At 42.2% G+C, this 15,738-nt stretch overlaps 1 protein-coding gene across 3 annotated transcripts; it reads right to left on the bottom strand.

Moving 5' to 3' along the window:
- Positions 1–1,070: 1,070 nt before the first annotated feature.
- On the bottom strand, positions 1,071–14,594 carry LOC109421029 (zinc finger protein Xfin). 3 transcript variants are annotated; one of them, XM_029868816.2, is made up of 4 exons: positions 14,457–14,594; positions 13,817–14,292; positions 4,039–5,316; positions 1,071–3,966 (listed from the first exon to the last, which is right to left on the bottom strand). In XM_029868816.2, exons 2-4 carry the CDS (start codon positions 14,275–14,277, stop codon positions 3,024–3,026), a joined length of 2,682 nt encoding a protein of 893 aa, XP_029724676.2. In that variant the 5' UTR covers positions 14,278–14,292; positions 14,457–14,594; the 3' UTR covers positions 1,071–3,023. The 3 variants fall into 3 exon arrangements, with proteins under 3 accessions (XP_029724676.2, XP_029724675.2, XP_062706569.1); XM_029868815.2 differs by having other exon boundaries at positions 14,445–14,564; XM_062850585.1 differs by lacking the exon at positions 14,457–14,594 and having other exon boundaries at positions 14,093–14,418.
- Between the last annotated feature and the right edge of the window lie 1,144 nt (positions 14,595–15,738).

Below are 15,738 nucleotides of genomic sequence, written 5' to 3'. Positions count from 1 at the left end.
AAAATTTAAAAAAAAAAATCTGTCTTAAATCTCCAGCTTTCGCAGTTGACGTTGTTCAGGCGCTCCAAAACGACCTTAAGCTGACCCAAAGTTTCGACCGGTTCGCTTCAGTGATTCTCCAAGACTATTCAGCTGATCCAAAGGGCCCTAACCTCTTGAATGGAAGAGTTGTTGTAGATTGATTGAGAGACTTGTTACCAGTTCAGTGGTCAAATAACGAATGAATAGATTTATTAGCTCCTCCTGCATTTATATTACACTAATGTTAGTTCTAGGATACTTAATCGCCTACTTGATATAACATCGCCAGGGTTGCCTGCTTGATTAATCTCCTACATGCGCTTCTTATCGACTCACCGTTTTGCAGTCCAAACCCTTCAGCAATAGGCTCCTAAAGGCCTATCTCAATTTCTGCATAATTCGATCAAGCATTGATTAAAACGACATGTTTACTCATTTTTTAAGCATTCATATTAGGTAAAGCCCATAAAATATATTTTCAAAAATTTTAATAATTTTTGCAACACTCCTTGTTTAGCACTCAATTTTGGGTAAATTTTGTTTACCGTGTATGTCAAACAGGAACATTTGTTGTCAAAAGTGAGCCAATGTGGTGTCTTTTGCAACCCGCCGTTTCACTTTCGTTACATCAAGGTTGACCTCGAATGTCAAACAAGACTTGCTCATCATTATTTTATTTTCGAATTTATTAACTATTCTGTTATTGTTCAAGTTCGGAAAAATTACCATTGAGATCAGAAAACCAAGCTCTTTCGTGTTATGCACCAAAAGCGCGAAAATATTTTTCATTTTAGGACCCTATTGACCCTGCATTCAAAACTTCTAATTTTTTTTTTCTAAGTTAAGTAGGTACAATAAATGTCTGATAACTCGGCAAATGAGCTAATAATTATGGCATCAGCTACCATACAACTCAGGATTACCATCCAAAATTGACATATAACAACATGATATATCAGAATCATTGCACTTCCGACATAGTGTTTAACGCAAGGCAAAAGCAGCGGAAGTAAAAGAAAAAATGTCGCTAGTTCGATTTTGAACTGGAAACCCTGGGCTTGGATTATATCTTCCAGGAAGCTTTGATTTCAGGCATGTAGTCGATGTGCTTTGCAGTAATGATTGGAATAGCTGAATGTATAATCAATGGCAAACAATTCTGTAAAAATCAGATCTTCAAGTCATCTGATATTGTTATACTGATCATGATGCTGCATAGTATATCGAACATTTGTCGAAGTCATTTATGCGCCGGGAAAGTATAATTCCAAGTTGGTGAGAATATTACAAACTGAGGGAGGGTAATAGGCCCAGTCAGACCCCTGAATGGGCAATGTGGGTTAGTGTATGGGAATGCCATTGAAGGTTTGTAATATTCTCCGAGGCCTTCGAAATCCAACAGGGCGCGTCCCCGGGTTGCGGATAGGGGGAAAAGGGAGATTTTAAGCATTTGTACTGTAATCAGCCAATGTGATATTATCTCCTATGGTGTTGTAGTGCGAATGAATGATCTCATTCTATGGGAATTCGAACCTTGTAATGTATTGTTTATTAACTTCAATTTTCTAAGCTTGACAAGGTTTTGAAGACAAACATGTGATGAGAGAATTGCCTAATAGGAAAGTCACATCAGCAAAGCTCTTACATATGCAAATGCTATCCATGGGGTCATGTCTAGCATTTAATATGTATGGCAATGACCGGTTCTTACCTAGCAGGGGTACTACAAGACCACGCGGACAATTCGATTAAAGGCTTAATTGGGGATAACATATTTTCCAGAACTAAAGTGACATTTTTTCCTGGGTGACTGGCGAGTCGGAGAGGATAGAAGTTTCCGTCTTGGTTTCCGTTTGTTATAAACAAAAATAAACAATCGGGCGCTTTTTCTCTCTTTGACTTGCTTGATATTTTGTGGATTATTGTTTTTTTGGTTTTGGAAGGTATGTGATTCACTATTGAGCCTTGAAATTATTTTGCATCTGAATAGCATTGATATTGTCAAGTCTGTACCAACACCCTAATCCCACACCCAAATACCCTTTTCCTATCCCATGGCGTTTATGTGGTCAGCAAAGACTATCCAGCCATTACCCCTCCTTATCATCGGCTTTGGACTGACTTGCGCTCTCATTGCCCCACCAAATGCTGCAAAATGAAAATGAAAATGAAATTTGAGCAAAACTTTGGATAACTATGTTGTTTATGTTGCAAGAAATGGAGAAAACAACAACACTGTTGCCCAAAGTTTTGCTCAAACAGCATCAAATTAGGCAAAGAATCATAATACCCACGCTTTTTGCACGATTTCAGTGCAGAAGCGAAGAATAGGACAGATCGTTGAAGTACTAGATTTGTAGTAATGAGCTGAATTTTAGTATGGTGAGAAGGTCAGTTCTCCGTTTCTGCAATGAAATGGTGCAAAAAGCGTGGGTATTATGATTCCTTGCCTAATTTGATGCTGTTTGAGCAAAACTTTGGGCAACAGTGTTGTTGTTTTCTCCATTTCTTGCAACATAAACAACATAGTTATCCAAAGTTTTGCTCAAATGGCATCAAATTAAGCAAGGAATCATAATACCCACGCTTTTTGCACTATTTCATTGCAGAAACAGAGAATTGACCTTCTCACCATACTAAAATTCAGCTCATTACTACAAATCTAGTACTACACCGATCTGTCCTATTAATTCTTTCAATTCAAGTAATCAATCCATTATGCACTAGTGTTTCGCAACAGTTATCCTTTATTCAAATGATCTTACATCGAGTTTTTAAGTGCATGATTCTCTTACGCTAGAGGTCAATGATTTTTAGATGAAATATCTTTCCGTTTCTGAAGTAGGTATCTCTACGGGTTGTATGTATATGTACTGGCTAAACGAAGCAAATATGTACAGCATTCAAGCAAACGATTGAAACTTTCTTTTTCGTTTTCATCGATGACAAACACATGGTGGTGAAATCATATCCGAATCGAACTATACTAAACTAGCTCTCTCCTAATTGGATGATGGTTCATCTTTTACCGACACTGCTGGTGGTATCCCTTGTTCGGTAGCCTCGCTACTATTCGATCTGGAACTGTTCTGTTCCAATAGACGCTTCAGATTCGGCGACGAACTTCCGGCCGAGCGGGCGGACTTCCGGAACGGCGGAAGCACCGATTCGTCCAGCTCATCTGGGGCCGTGTTGCTTCGGAGTGGGCGCTTACGTAACTCGGCACGCAACGCCGGTAGGGACTCTAGTTTTCGTCGAGCTTCCTGCTCCTCGGAAGCGGAACTGACTTCCTCCGATTGACTGGAGTCGGGTCTCCGCCGGTTGACCGCGATATGCTCGCTGGAACTCACTTCGTCCTCGTCGTCATTTTTACTTCTGGAATCGACCGGTCCCAGTTCTCCTCGGAGTCTTGCCAGCACGTTTGGAATTTCCGACCGGTGTTTGGCCAATCCCTCGGTGATTTCAAGGATCAGCTGCCGTCGACGCTGCATCAGAGCTTCCGCCTGGTTCCGATACGAGGTCACATTTTGCATGAAATGCGGATGGAATTTTTCGATGTGCTTCATGTAGTTGAACACGCTGAGCTGCTCCTCGTCACATTCGGCGCACTTGACCCGGGTGTAGGAATGCGACGACAGGTGCCCGTTGAGGGCCGTCGATCGGGTGAACGTCTTGTAGCAAACGATACAGGTGAAGGGGCGGATCGACGTGTGGACGCGACGGTGGATGGCCAAACTGATTCCAAGGGAGAACTTCTTGTTGCATTCCTTGCACTTGTGGCGCTTCTCGGAGTAGTGCATGGCACGTATATGCTGGCGCAGGCCGAAGTGCTCGCTGAATTCCTTCTGACAGAACGAACAGCGGTACGGACCGGAGGGAATGATCGGCTGGCTTGGTGGGGCGGTAGATTTGTTCGAACTGATCATAACCGGAGGGCGACGAAGGCTGCGTGGAATGAAAAAATGTGAGGTGATTGTTTAGTAGAAGATTGAAAAAGCTAGATTTTTTTTAACTTACCTCTCCTCTAGCACAGGCATCCGCCGCAAACCGGAAGACACCGGTTGCGAGTCCAGCTCCTGCTGCTCTTGTTGCTGTTTCTGCCGCTGTTCCATCCGTTCGAGCCGCTCGAGAAAATTATGATCCACTGTGGCCACTGCGCTGATCACGAAGCCACCTTCGTTGGAAGGGTCATTGTCCGCTGCCGCAGGCGCAATGACCGGAGGACTACCATTGCGGGAATGTTGCTGGCTTGGCTGCTGCAGTTCATTGCTATTCGTGTTCAGAAGGTGCGTCAGGATAGGATTGTCCGATACCGTCGAGTTGACCTGATCGTCGCCGAGGGCACTTTCTGGTTCTTGCTTGATCTCGATGATGTCATCCGGTTCCTGAACTTCCACTTCCGAAGAGATCTGCACCTTGCCGGATTTTGTGGCCGCTGGAGATAACGACCGGGCATCGGTTTTGAGTGCTTCTAGCAGGAACGACCCATCGCCGGAGGAAACACTTGACACAACCGGATGGACCATGTCCATGTGCTTCTTCAGGGTGAGTTCTTTCTCGAATACCTTTCCGCATTTTTCGCACTTCAAGCTCTTCTTCGAGAAGATGTTCTTCTGCTTGAGATGGGCCCGCATGTGGAAGTACAGTTCGTGCTTCTCGAAATTGGCCTTGCATTCAACGCACTTGTAAGGGCGCTGCTCGTCGCCACTCGGAATGAACGGTTGGTTCGAGTTCAGAACGGCATTGGAGACGCCAGCATCTGGCACCGGGTCGAGCTTCCGGGCAACCGGTCCATTGGCAAACACCCGAATCCCTGCCGTCGATTGCCGGATCGGATGGAGAGCCTGCGGCGGTTGAGCCCGCATATTGACCTTGTGGACATTCACGTGAGATCTAAGGTTGGCAAGCCCGCTGAACATGGTGGTGCAGTAACGGCACTCAAACGGAGCCTCCGGAACGTGGGTTTCCTCGTGGATGAGGAGCAAGTCGCGATCGAAGAACGGTTCTTCGCAAACGCAACACTGGAATGGCTGGCCGGTCGGTTTGGGGATCAGCTTTGGCATGGCCCGCACGGAGACGGACTGCGATGGCCACTGTGATGGCGCTGGAGAAGTGGAGGTGGTACCGGAAGTGACGGCAGAGGCAGCTGCTTGCTGTCGCATCTGATCAAACAGACGAGGGGTCACTTTGGGGTCAACGCCGTGACCGCGGCGGTAGTGCGAATGTAAATTGCAGGATTGGGTGAAGTCCTTGTTGCACAGCTCGCAGCGGAAGGGCTTCTCGCCGGTGTGGGTTCTGGGGATGCAAAAAAGGGGAAAAGTTACAAAAGTTAATGATTTGTATAATGATGAGATTGAGTTGAATGAATTTGGAAATTTGATTGGTCCAATCTTTGTTTGTCTGTCGGATTTTAAATAGGTTCATGAAAAAAAAGTTCAACAAAAGAGCGATTTTGGTGGCCACTTAGTTTAAAATTTTGATTTTGCTATCTGAGTTCTTATGTCTTAGGTTTTAATTCTAATTTTCACAACTGAAACAGCCTGTTTCTCAGATTAGTAGGGTGGGGTGGGGCAAGATGGGTCACCTAAGGATGGATCACCATAACTTTGTAAATACAAATCGTATTGGTTTGTATTCGTCCGCTACTCTTTAATACACTAGTTAGCTATGCTAAAAGTCGATAAAAAGTTTATTAAATACAAAATATGATGTTAAACAAGCAGTTTTAAAAATTGATCGATTTTGCGCCGTGAAAAAAGTGCGGGGCAAGATGGGTCACCTTTTAAGTAATTAACATTTTCTCAACGAAAAACGTCAAAATATAAGATTTGTTCCGTATTCATATATGCTCCATATCCATACTGAGTAAACAAGAGCTACCAGTAAACATTTTATAAATTTATTTGGAATATAAAAGACTTTAAGATTTGAGTGGTTCTAAGGCGACATGAAAATCGATGTTTTCACTAAAAAAATATCATAATTTTATGTTTTAATTTTGAGCGTTCATTCCGCTTGATTGAAGTCATTTATGAGATAGTCTTATAATAAAAAAATATTATCATTTGAATGCTCTAAAAATACGTTCAAAATTGAAGGTGACCCATCTTGCCCCGCGGTCGTTTATATGGAGATTATATGGAATGTATCGCTTAAGAAAAATGGCTAAAAACCATTTTATTTTTCATTTCTAATGAGAGTGAATATTTTTTCAAACTATGCCCCAAACTTTTGTATATTCATGCTGGTCATCTAACAAAATTATTAACATAATCAAAACAAGAGTAATGCGTCCGAAAATGGCACTGACCCATCTTGCCCCGTGACCCATCTTGCCCCGCCCCACCCTATTACGTGATCACTTTCATTGCATATTTAGGAAAGTTGGCACGATAAGGGTTGGGCAACGCACATCTGAACGAATAAAACCGATCCCTTGACATTCTTGGTCTCTTACTCCTATCATCACGTGGATCCGTTCGAGGGAGGGTGAGGATTTGCATCTGCGAACCTGAGTGTCTACTCTCCAAGGTAGAAGCAACTCCCAACAGCATTTGTTCCATGTTAGAGGCGGCTTATCGACGTCCAACTACCAGTGAGGGACTCTAAGGGCCGATTTCTTCACCTCGGCTTAACCGGTAAGCCAGGCTTACCCATATAGTTAAACCTGGTTTAACGCTTAAGCCAGGGTGAAGAAATCGCCCCTAAGCACAATTGTCCACTATGGTCCTCTAGAAAGTTAGGCGTGATGTGACTGAAAAAGTGGTTCCAACGTGCCCACATATTCATCGGTTTCAAAGAAGAATACAATAGTATCGGCCAGTGCTTGAAAACTGAAGCGTTTTTTTTTTTTCAAACGAAGTAAAATTTGCTCTTCTTTGACGACCAGCATATCGAAAGGTCCAATCAGCAAAAGAGAGTCATTCTTTGTTCCGATTCTCTTTAAATAATTACGATGTCACAGTGGACATTTTGACAATTTGTGATGTGTAGATCTGAAAAGGATTGTTTAATCTACCTTCCGATGCAAGAAGTAAATCAAAATTTATAAATACAACCACGTTACACTCGAAAGAGAGGAGACTTAAAGAGAGCCTCTCATATGCACATAGGACCTTTAGACATGTTTGGTCTGCTTTGACCGGCGCTTTTCAACCCAAAGCGCTATATAGGGCACTGCACTGTTTTGATTTTGTATGGGATTTTGACGTTTCTTGGCCTTGTTGTTTACAAAATTTCTGTAAGAGTGAAAGAGAAGGAGAGAATTTCATGCAGTGCCCTATAGCTACCCGAGCAAAGTCCAACAACAAAATTACAGCTAATCGAAAACATGATTAGTATCCAGCATAAAATTGATATCAAATTGTGATCAGTTTATCTTTACTTAATTTGATTTCGAATTTTGTTTTTGGTTTGCTGTCATTTTAAATTAATGTAAGAATTTAGTGCTATATTAGTTTTAAAACTTTAAGTAAAATATGTAAAATTGCTCGGGTATACATGCCTTCATTGACTAACATCAGGTATCAGTATGTCGGCTCCGAGGCACGTTCTCCTCCATTTGGGAAATTTGTGCCATATTGCCATCAATACGAGCCTATTCATCATTTACTTGAGGGAGAAGGGAAGGAAAAAAGGATGGGACAGGGGAAAGGACAGGTAAGGGAATAGGATCGTCATACACGCATAAGCGTACCACAATGGGTTCACATAGCGTCCTGAAAAGGACACTGTAATAACGCATAAGCGTACCACAAACAGCGCCCTGAAAAGAGCACTGTGATAACACATAAAGCGTAAAGAGAGCATATAGCTCTTTACCATAGCGGGTCAAGAACATCAGAACGTCCTGAAGATTCAAGTTTCTGAACTCTGAAGTCAGTTTTACTTAAGGTGAAACGGGACGCCGTGTTCTTTCTAACAAATTGCTTCGCTATTTTGAAGATGGTAATCTCGAGTTCTATCGCACTGAACATGCTGAAAAACAATCAGCATATGCACTGCAAGTGACCATACACAATGATAAGTTTTTGTTGCAAAATATGAAGTACAATCAAAGATTACCATCTTCCATAGGCCAATATTGGTCGAACAACAGTTGTGTAAATCCATTTGATATACTTGGGTTTTAGAACCCAAGTTGTACCAAAGGTTCGCCGGCATTGCCCGAAGGCCATACAAGCTTTCTTGATTCTGAACTCAACATGAGGTGTCCAGGAAAGCTTGGAATGAAGAATGACTCCAACGTACTTTACCTGTTCAGTCACATTGATTTCAGAATCAAAGAGACGTAAAGGTCGAACACCATTACGATTTCGCTTTTCCGTGAAAAGAACAATAGGCGTTTTACTCGGATTTACCGAAAGACCATATTGGCGACACCAACCCTAATCTACCTGAAGAGCGTTTTGCATAAGGTCGAAAAGGGGGCTGATGCACATACCGACTAACAATGTTAGGTAGTCGTCGGCAAAACCATAAGTAGCAAAACCGCTTTTATTGAATTGCCTCAATAGCGTATCTGCTACGACATTCCACAAAAGTGGTGATTCCCCCTTGGGGGCATCCACAAACACTCAATTTCCTAATCGCCGTTCGACGAAATGTCGAGAAGAGAAGTCGATTTTTGAGCATTCGCTGAATCCAATTGGAAATCATTGGAGATATACCATGACCCCGTGCGGCTTCCAATAGGCACGTTTTTAAAGAGCCACCTTCGATATCTAAGAAAACACTCTAGCAGGATTACTTTTGAGCGAATGCCTTCTCGATATCGTAAACAACTCTGTGTAAAAGAATCACAGTGGATTTTCCAGATTGGTAAGCATGTTGGTTCACATGAAGAGGCACGTTGGCTAGATGAACATCACGGATGTGATGATCGACAATGCGTTCTAAGCATTTCTGAAGAAAAGAGATCAAACTGAAAGATCTGAAACTCTTTGCTTCTTCATACGACGCACGACCCACTTTCGGAATAAACTCTACAGTAATATCCCCCGCCAGGATTTGGGGATATACCCTGTAACAAAACTGCAAACAAGTAGTTGTTTCAAAACATGTTTGAAATAATCAAATCCCTTCTGAAGCAAAACAGGATAAATCCCATCTGCCCCAGGAGATTCAATCGATTCTTAAGTTATGATAGGGTAGGTAATCAAAATTTGAACCAAATTGCGGCTTTCTGAAGCAGTGCAAATTTCATGTGATTTTTTCCTTCACATGGAAATAATTTACTACGGCAGAACCGTATGTACATGAAAGCCACGGGTATAAGCTTTCTGTTAAATGGTAAAAAGTTTGTATTTGCACCGAATTTCATTGAAATATTCGATTTTTCATCAACAATGATTTTAATCTTAATTTGAACCATCGTAATCATAATTTGAACCAATTTTAATCTTAATTTGAACTACTGGCGGCAGCAGCTCGAGCATCTCACTAAACAGCTAATTTGATGCTAAACAATTAAAAATCACATGAATCTACTAATTCTCATACCTATTTATCACTAGGCAGTGGAATCTCAACTCAGAATGTTCGAAATTCCTCAGGAATTTGGGAACTAAATTTGGAATTTTTCATCCCCCAAGAGTAAACAAAGCAATCACTAGCGCAATCTACAGGCCAACACTAGAAGCTCACCCCCGTTTACTAGTTCAAATTTAGATTATAAATGGTTCAACTTAAGATAACATTCTCCAAGTAAGAATCACTTAAATTTGATAATTTTATGACAAATAATGCGGAATATTATTCGGTTGGTCGATTCTACGATAAATAAGCTTTCATTTGACGTATTCACTTATTGCGTGTGATGCAATGCATGAGCTTTATGGGTGCACCGAAAATGGGCTTTCTCTGGGGGGGAATAGGTGAAATCACAGTGATTTTTCAATTGCTTATTTTCGATGGCAAAAACGCTTTTTTCAATGCTTTTAAAGTTTATTTTATCAGATTATATTACGAAAAACTGTTTAACGTCTTTTTCGGGTCAATATTTGCCCAAAAAGTACGTCATTTCAATGAATTTCAAAATAGTTCAAATTAAGATTACATTTTGACTAGTTCAAATTTTGATTTCTTACCCTACTCCGAGCCGAAGTTAAAGAATCATTAATACACAAGAAAAGACATCAGGTTCATCCGAAGATGTAATATCCACACATCCGGGTAAGTGTGTACTGAATAAACATTCCAAAACTTCATCATCAGAGGAAGTGGAATAACCATTTGGCAAACGAAGTTCGTTCACTTGAAAATCCTTAGATTTTGCAAGGATTTTGTTCAACCGACTGGCTTCACTTAGACTGGAAACATTTGTACAAAGGTTTTTCCAGCCGGATCGTTCAGCAGACCGAAGAGCTTTCTGGTAGGCCTTGCGAGCCGACCTGAAAGCCTCCGATCCAGCAGAACGTCGTCTGTTCCAACTCTTTTTACATTGTTTCCTGAGCTTCGCCGGATCAGAGTTCCACCAAGGGATTCCTCTTGTGATATTCACAGACCTTAGAGGGCATGCTTCTTCAAAAGCTTCCATGATGAAGGTCGTTGTAGTGTCAACGGCATCATCTAAATCACTTGAATTGTCAATGGATGGTGAGTATCCATGAAATTTGTCCGCAACCAAATCAGTAAAGAGATCTCAGTTGGTTGACCGGTGATTCCCGAAACGCATAGTTCGCAAAGTAACATTCACATATTCAAAAAGGATGTAGCGATCAGGATTGTGCAGTTTCAGGATGGTCAATGTCGAATGACACTCGCTCTAACCATCACTTCATACGACAAACGCAGTCCATCAAAACATAATCGATTCACGTAAAAGCCATTCAAGCCAACCCTCGTTCAATGCAGAGTCAACCACATCCAACAGCAGCGATCGTCTCTTGTTTTCGAACCACACGATGAAACAACGAAGCGAGTTTTTGTTCTACGCTTTGCATTCTATTCATAGGGCGTGCTATGTTTGTGTTTTCTGCGCCATGCAATACTACTTAACAAATTGACCCTCATCCTGGCATTTTCAGACGAGAGTCACCCAGCAGTGAGTGACAAAGCTCTGCGTCGGAACGACGGTTAAGAAGCGTTCGGCTACTCAAGAGATTTGCAGAGAAAGAGAGTGGCGGCGGCAGCCACCGTATCAATGCGTTCGTCTCGAATGTGTTCGATAGCAACATAGAGACGGTCGGCTGTAGCGTTGATGGAGGAAGAAGGGCAATGTTGATGTTGCGGCTTTTTTGGGTTATGATGGTGATAATGCACAAGACTGGTAGCGATGGTCAGATAAATGTTCTTTATCTGACACATGTTAATTGGTCAGCTCGTGACTACAAAGCGTTATGTCTAACACTTCCTCTCTAGCAGATACCATGAAGGTTGGGCGGTTGCCTATGTTAAGTAATCCAAGACCTGCACCACTTAGGTTCTCCACCAAACTAAAGCCGCTCAGGTTAATGTCTGAGCTGCCCCAGATAATATGGTGAGCATAGCATCATTGTCAACAATTACACAGCACAACATTTTTTTGTCTCAAGAGCAAACTTATGTGTCTCCGAAGGATTTTGGGCCCTGAATCCGAATCTGGGCTCATATTTGCTCTAACACGTCACAATTTTGAGCTATACCTCAATTTATGGGGCAAAATATGCGATTTTGGGCTTTTTTGACTGCAAGCCATTAACCCTTCAGCGCGCGCGCCGTTGTAAAAAGTACAACACTACCAAAAAAACTCGCTTGTCGTATACAGCGCGAGCGCGGTGCAGTTTCAGCTGCTTGATGGCGCGCGTCCTGGAAGGTTAAGCAAGGCAATATTTTTTTTAAGTAATCAAAAGGTTAATTGGTCAATTAACATCTCAATTAACGACTCATGCAAAATATTTCGTTTTACCTAATCAAATTTGATAGATTTAAGCATTTTATGTTAGTATGAAAACTTGCATGCAACTTCTGGAGGGTGACTTGTATGGGAAATATCGTACCTAACATAAATCGCTTATTGGTAAAACGAAATATTTTGCATGAGTCGTTAATTTAGATGTTAATTGACCAATTAACCTTTTGATTGCTTAAAAAAAATATTTTCTTGCTTAATGGCTTGCAGTCAAAAAAGCCCAAAATCGCATATTTTGCTCTATAAATTGAGGTATAACTCAAAATTGTGACGTGTTAGAGCAAATCTGAGCCCGGATTCGGATTCAGCGGCCCAAAATCCTTCGGAGACACATAAGTTTGCTCTTGAGACAGACAAAAGGTTATTTTTTGTTACGCTGTGTTAGCGGAAGGCCTGTTGAAGTACAGTATACGATCACTTGTTTGAAAACATCCGTAGGGGAAGGTTCATCATGCGGTAAATAAACCGAACAATAGACGTATTTCCTGTTGAGGTTTCCAACAAATATAGGTATATTAGTTGTGATGATTAATTCAGAGACTAGTGTAGCAACAATTGCGTTGTTATCAAGTACACAAGCTCGGCATGACACACGAGTTCGCCATTTCTTATTTACCAAAAGTAGCAAACACTGGGTTCATAAGGTTTCCCAGACAGAAATTCCTCTTACGGAAGTAGGGCTCTTGGACTAAGGCCACTTGGGCTGTACCATTTTGCATAAGTCTGCACAGATTGATCGTTGCTGTTCTTTTAAGCTGAAGATTGATCAGAGTTTTCTTAACCGTAACCACTACTCAAACTAGGCAAGAAAGAACAGCAGTAATAAAACCAGATCGGTAACGATTGGAAAACGCCAATGGCAAAGATACACTGAATACACTGCGTACATCGCGTAATGCGAAACAATATAGGCAAATGAAAGTTTAATTAATAATTATGTCCTTATATGGTCTCAATGTGGTATCATTCTGAGTATTCCTTCAAACTAAAGCCTCTGAAATTGAAATTAACATCTGAGCTGCCCCAGATGATGTGATGAGCATATCCATCTCTGGTAGTTAGTTCAGAGACGACTGTAGCGACAATTGCGTTATTGACAAGCACACATGCTCGAGGCGTGACACGCAAGTTTGCCATTTCATTTTTTTTCTGAAAATAGCAAACATCGGTTTCACAAGGTTTCCACCATGAACTCTATGGCTACACGAAATGGTCACCTTCATGTTTCCACGATTGCCAGGGACCACAAGCAAAGCCGTGTTTGTGGGTGATTCTTTCTGGACAGCCTTGATCCATTAATGACGTGTTGATGTTCAGAGTAACTTTTTCTTCTGAGCGTAACGCCCACACTGGGACAAAGTCTGCTTCTTAGCTTAGTGTTCTAAGAGCACTTTCACAATTATTAACTGAGAGCTTCTTCTGACAATGATCATTTTATATGTGTATATCTTTTTGCAAGCACGAAAAGTTTCTGGACCGACCGGAAATTGAGCCCGACACTCTCAGCAAGGTCATGCTGAAAACCCACGCCTTACAGCTCTGTATTGAGTGGGAGTGGGGGTTTTCTGACATCGTGAAGCGTTCTCCCCATTAGAGACTTTTGCGGTCGCTTCCAAACTAGTGGCCTTCTTGCACAACGTCTCTCGGAATTCTCCCGTCCCACATGGTTGCCCCTAACAAAGAGCACATTTATCGGAACACCAAAGTAAATCATCTTCGTATCATAAAATCTCTACAACATTAATACAAGTTTCACTTTGTATGCCGTTCAGTTCATTTATAAATGCTATGGTAGGCTTATGCTGCATATAGAGGCTCGAACACTCTAGTCAGAAAAGAATTCTGTTTGCCAATTTCCAAACTACTATTTCGTGGAACCACCAAGTATCGCATTACGAATCTCACCTAAGATGAACCTTCAAGCTGGACGATTCAATGAAAGCCTTATCACAGTGACTGCACTGGAAAGGTCTCTCGCCCGTGTGAATCCTCGCATGCCTGGCCAGGTGTCCCGGACTGAAGAAACTTTTCTCGCAAAGTTTGCACTCGTACTTTTTGCCCTGTCCAGTACCACCATCATTGTTACTATTGCTATCGTCTTCGTCCTCGTCTTCATCAAAGTTATCCTCATCGTCTTCGACGTCACTCATCACTTCATACTTCTTAGCTTCCTGCACTAACTTTGTACTCGCCGGACTGTCGTACAGGTCAATCTGGTGCATTTCCAGCTGTCCGCCCTCCTCGTCATCGTCATCGAAGTCGTCGTCGATGACCATCTCAGCCGCCGGAAAGTAAAAGTCCGGCTCCACCTTGATCGTCTCTACGCTGCGACCTGCTTTGCTTCCGCCGCCTGTGGTTGCTTCCATTCTTGCCTGCACTTCCTGCAACAATAGACAGAGAAATGGAAACACTTTTTAGAACATAAACTGACAACAATTTTCGCTTCTCGTAAACAAAGCTGACTGCATTTCCGAAGGATGCTCTCAATAATCAAAGAAAAGGGCACACGCGCGAAACCAGCACATACACTTACACGAGGGCCTACCTACGCTGTTAAACTGTGACTGAACCGACGAACAGACAGCGACAGGCCGCCAGAGCCAGACACACTCTCCACCACACTGAGACAAAACTGACCTCTGGGGTTGAGCAACTCACACTCGTGCCACCAGTTGCCGCCACCGTCTCCGTCTCCGGCCACCACCGCCGCCGTCAACCCGTCTGCTTACATTTTTCATACTCGCTTTGACATCAACCCACTTTTCTGGCTCTCTCGCGATTTATTTTCAGTGTTGAATGTTGATCATTCCAATTAATATCTGGGCCAAATCGGGGCGGTCGCGGCCCGAGCAAGAGAGACAGAGAGGGAGAGAGAGAACCCGCGAGTGAATGTGAATCGAACGTGCACAGAAAAAAAACCCTAAGCAATCCACCTTAGGGGGTGATGGTGCCTTTCTCGGGCGTTGAAAAACAAAATTCAACATGTTTCTTATATTGCATGGTTTTAGAGCCTAAAACTCCATGTAACAGCCGCCATTTTGATTTTTTGTCCATCTTCTTTTAGGTTACCGTTTTTGTACTCAGGTCATCCTCCCTATACAAAATATACCCAAATATCATGGCCTTTAAACCGTAAACCCCATAAAACAGCCGCCATCTTGTATTATGGTCTGCCATCTTGAATTTTGGTCCACCGTTTTATAATTAATGTCGAGACTTGCTAAATATATCAATATTGCATGCCTTTTGATAAGGATATGGAAGGACGACTACTAGCTTGGACGGTATAATACAAACTGATTTATTAGACTCTAAGTTTTACAGACTACTATGCTTATATGCTACGGTTGATTGTATCCTGACACCTCTCCTCAAGCAAAACGTTGTTCAGGACGTCGCAGGATGCCAATGCTCTCACAATGTTTCTTGAATACGACTGCTGGCAATGCTTTGGTTAATAAATCCGCTGGCTGCTCGTTCGTTGGTAGATACTGGATTTCTATTTTGTTATTTGCAACACAGTCACGGATAAAATGTAGCTTCACATCCGTGTGCTTGAGCCGCTTCGAAGTTCCAGGAGATTCGACAATAGCAATAGTTGATTGGTTGTCTTCAAATATTTTCGTTGCTCCATCTTTCAAAATTCCCAGTTCTTCAAACAGCTTTTGTATCCATATAACTTCACAAGTCGCATCTGCTAGCGCTGAACACTCGGCTTCAGTAGATGACAGCGAAACTGTACTCTGCTTCTTTGTGCTCCAGGAAGTCACAGCTCCATAAATTTTGACGATTATTCCAGAAACTGAACGTCGGTCATTTGGATCCGC

Source organism: Aedes albopictus, chromosome 2 (genome assembly GCF_035046485.1).
Source record: "Aedes albopictus strain Foshan chromosome 2, AalbF5, whole genome shotgun sequence".
Classification (NCBI taxonomy): Eukaryota; Metazoa; Arthropoda; class Insecta; order Diptera; family Culicidae; genus Aedes; species Aedes albopictus.
This window is presented reverse-complemented; position numbering and strand designations above follow the sequence as displayed.

Bases quoted from the DNA above. Each gene is read 5' to 3' on its own strand.
- LOC109421029 (XM_029868816.2), bottom strand. From the start codon at position 14,277: ATGGAAGCAACCACAGGCGGCGGAAGCAAAGCAGGTCGCAGCGTAGAG. The intron at 5,317-13,816 runs GTGAGATTCGTA...TTGCATCCCCAG, and splicing joins AGCTTGAAGGTTCATCTTAG to AACCCACACCGGCGAGAAGC. The intron at 3,967-4,038 runs GTAAGTTAAAAA...CATTCCACGCAG, and splicing joins ATGCCTGTGCTAGAGGAGAG to CCTTCGTCGCCCTCCGGTTA.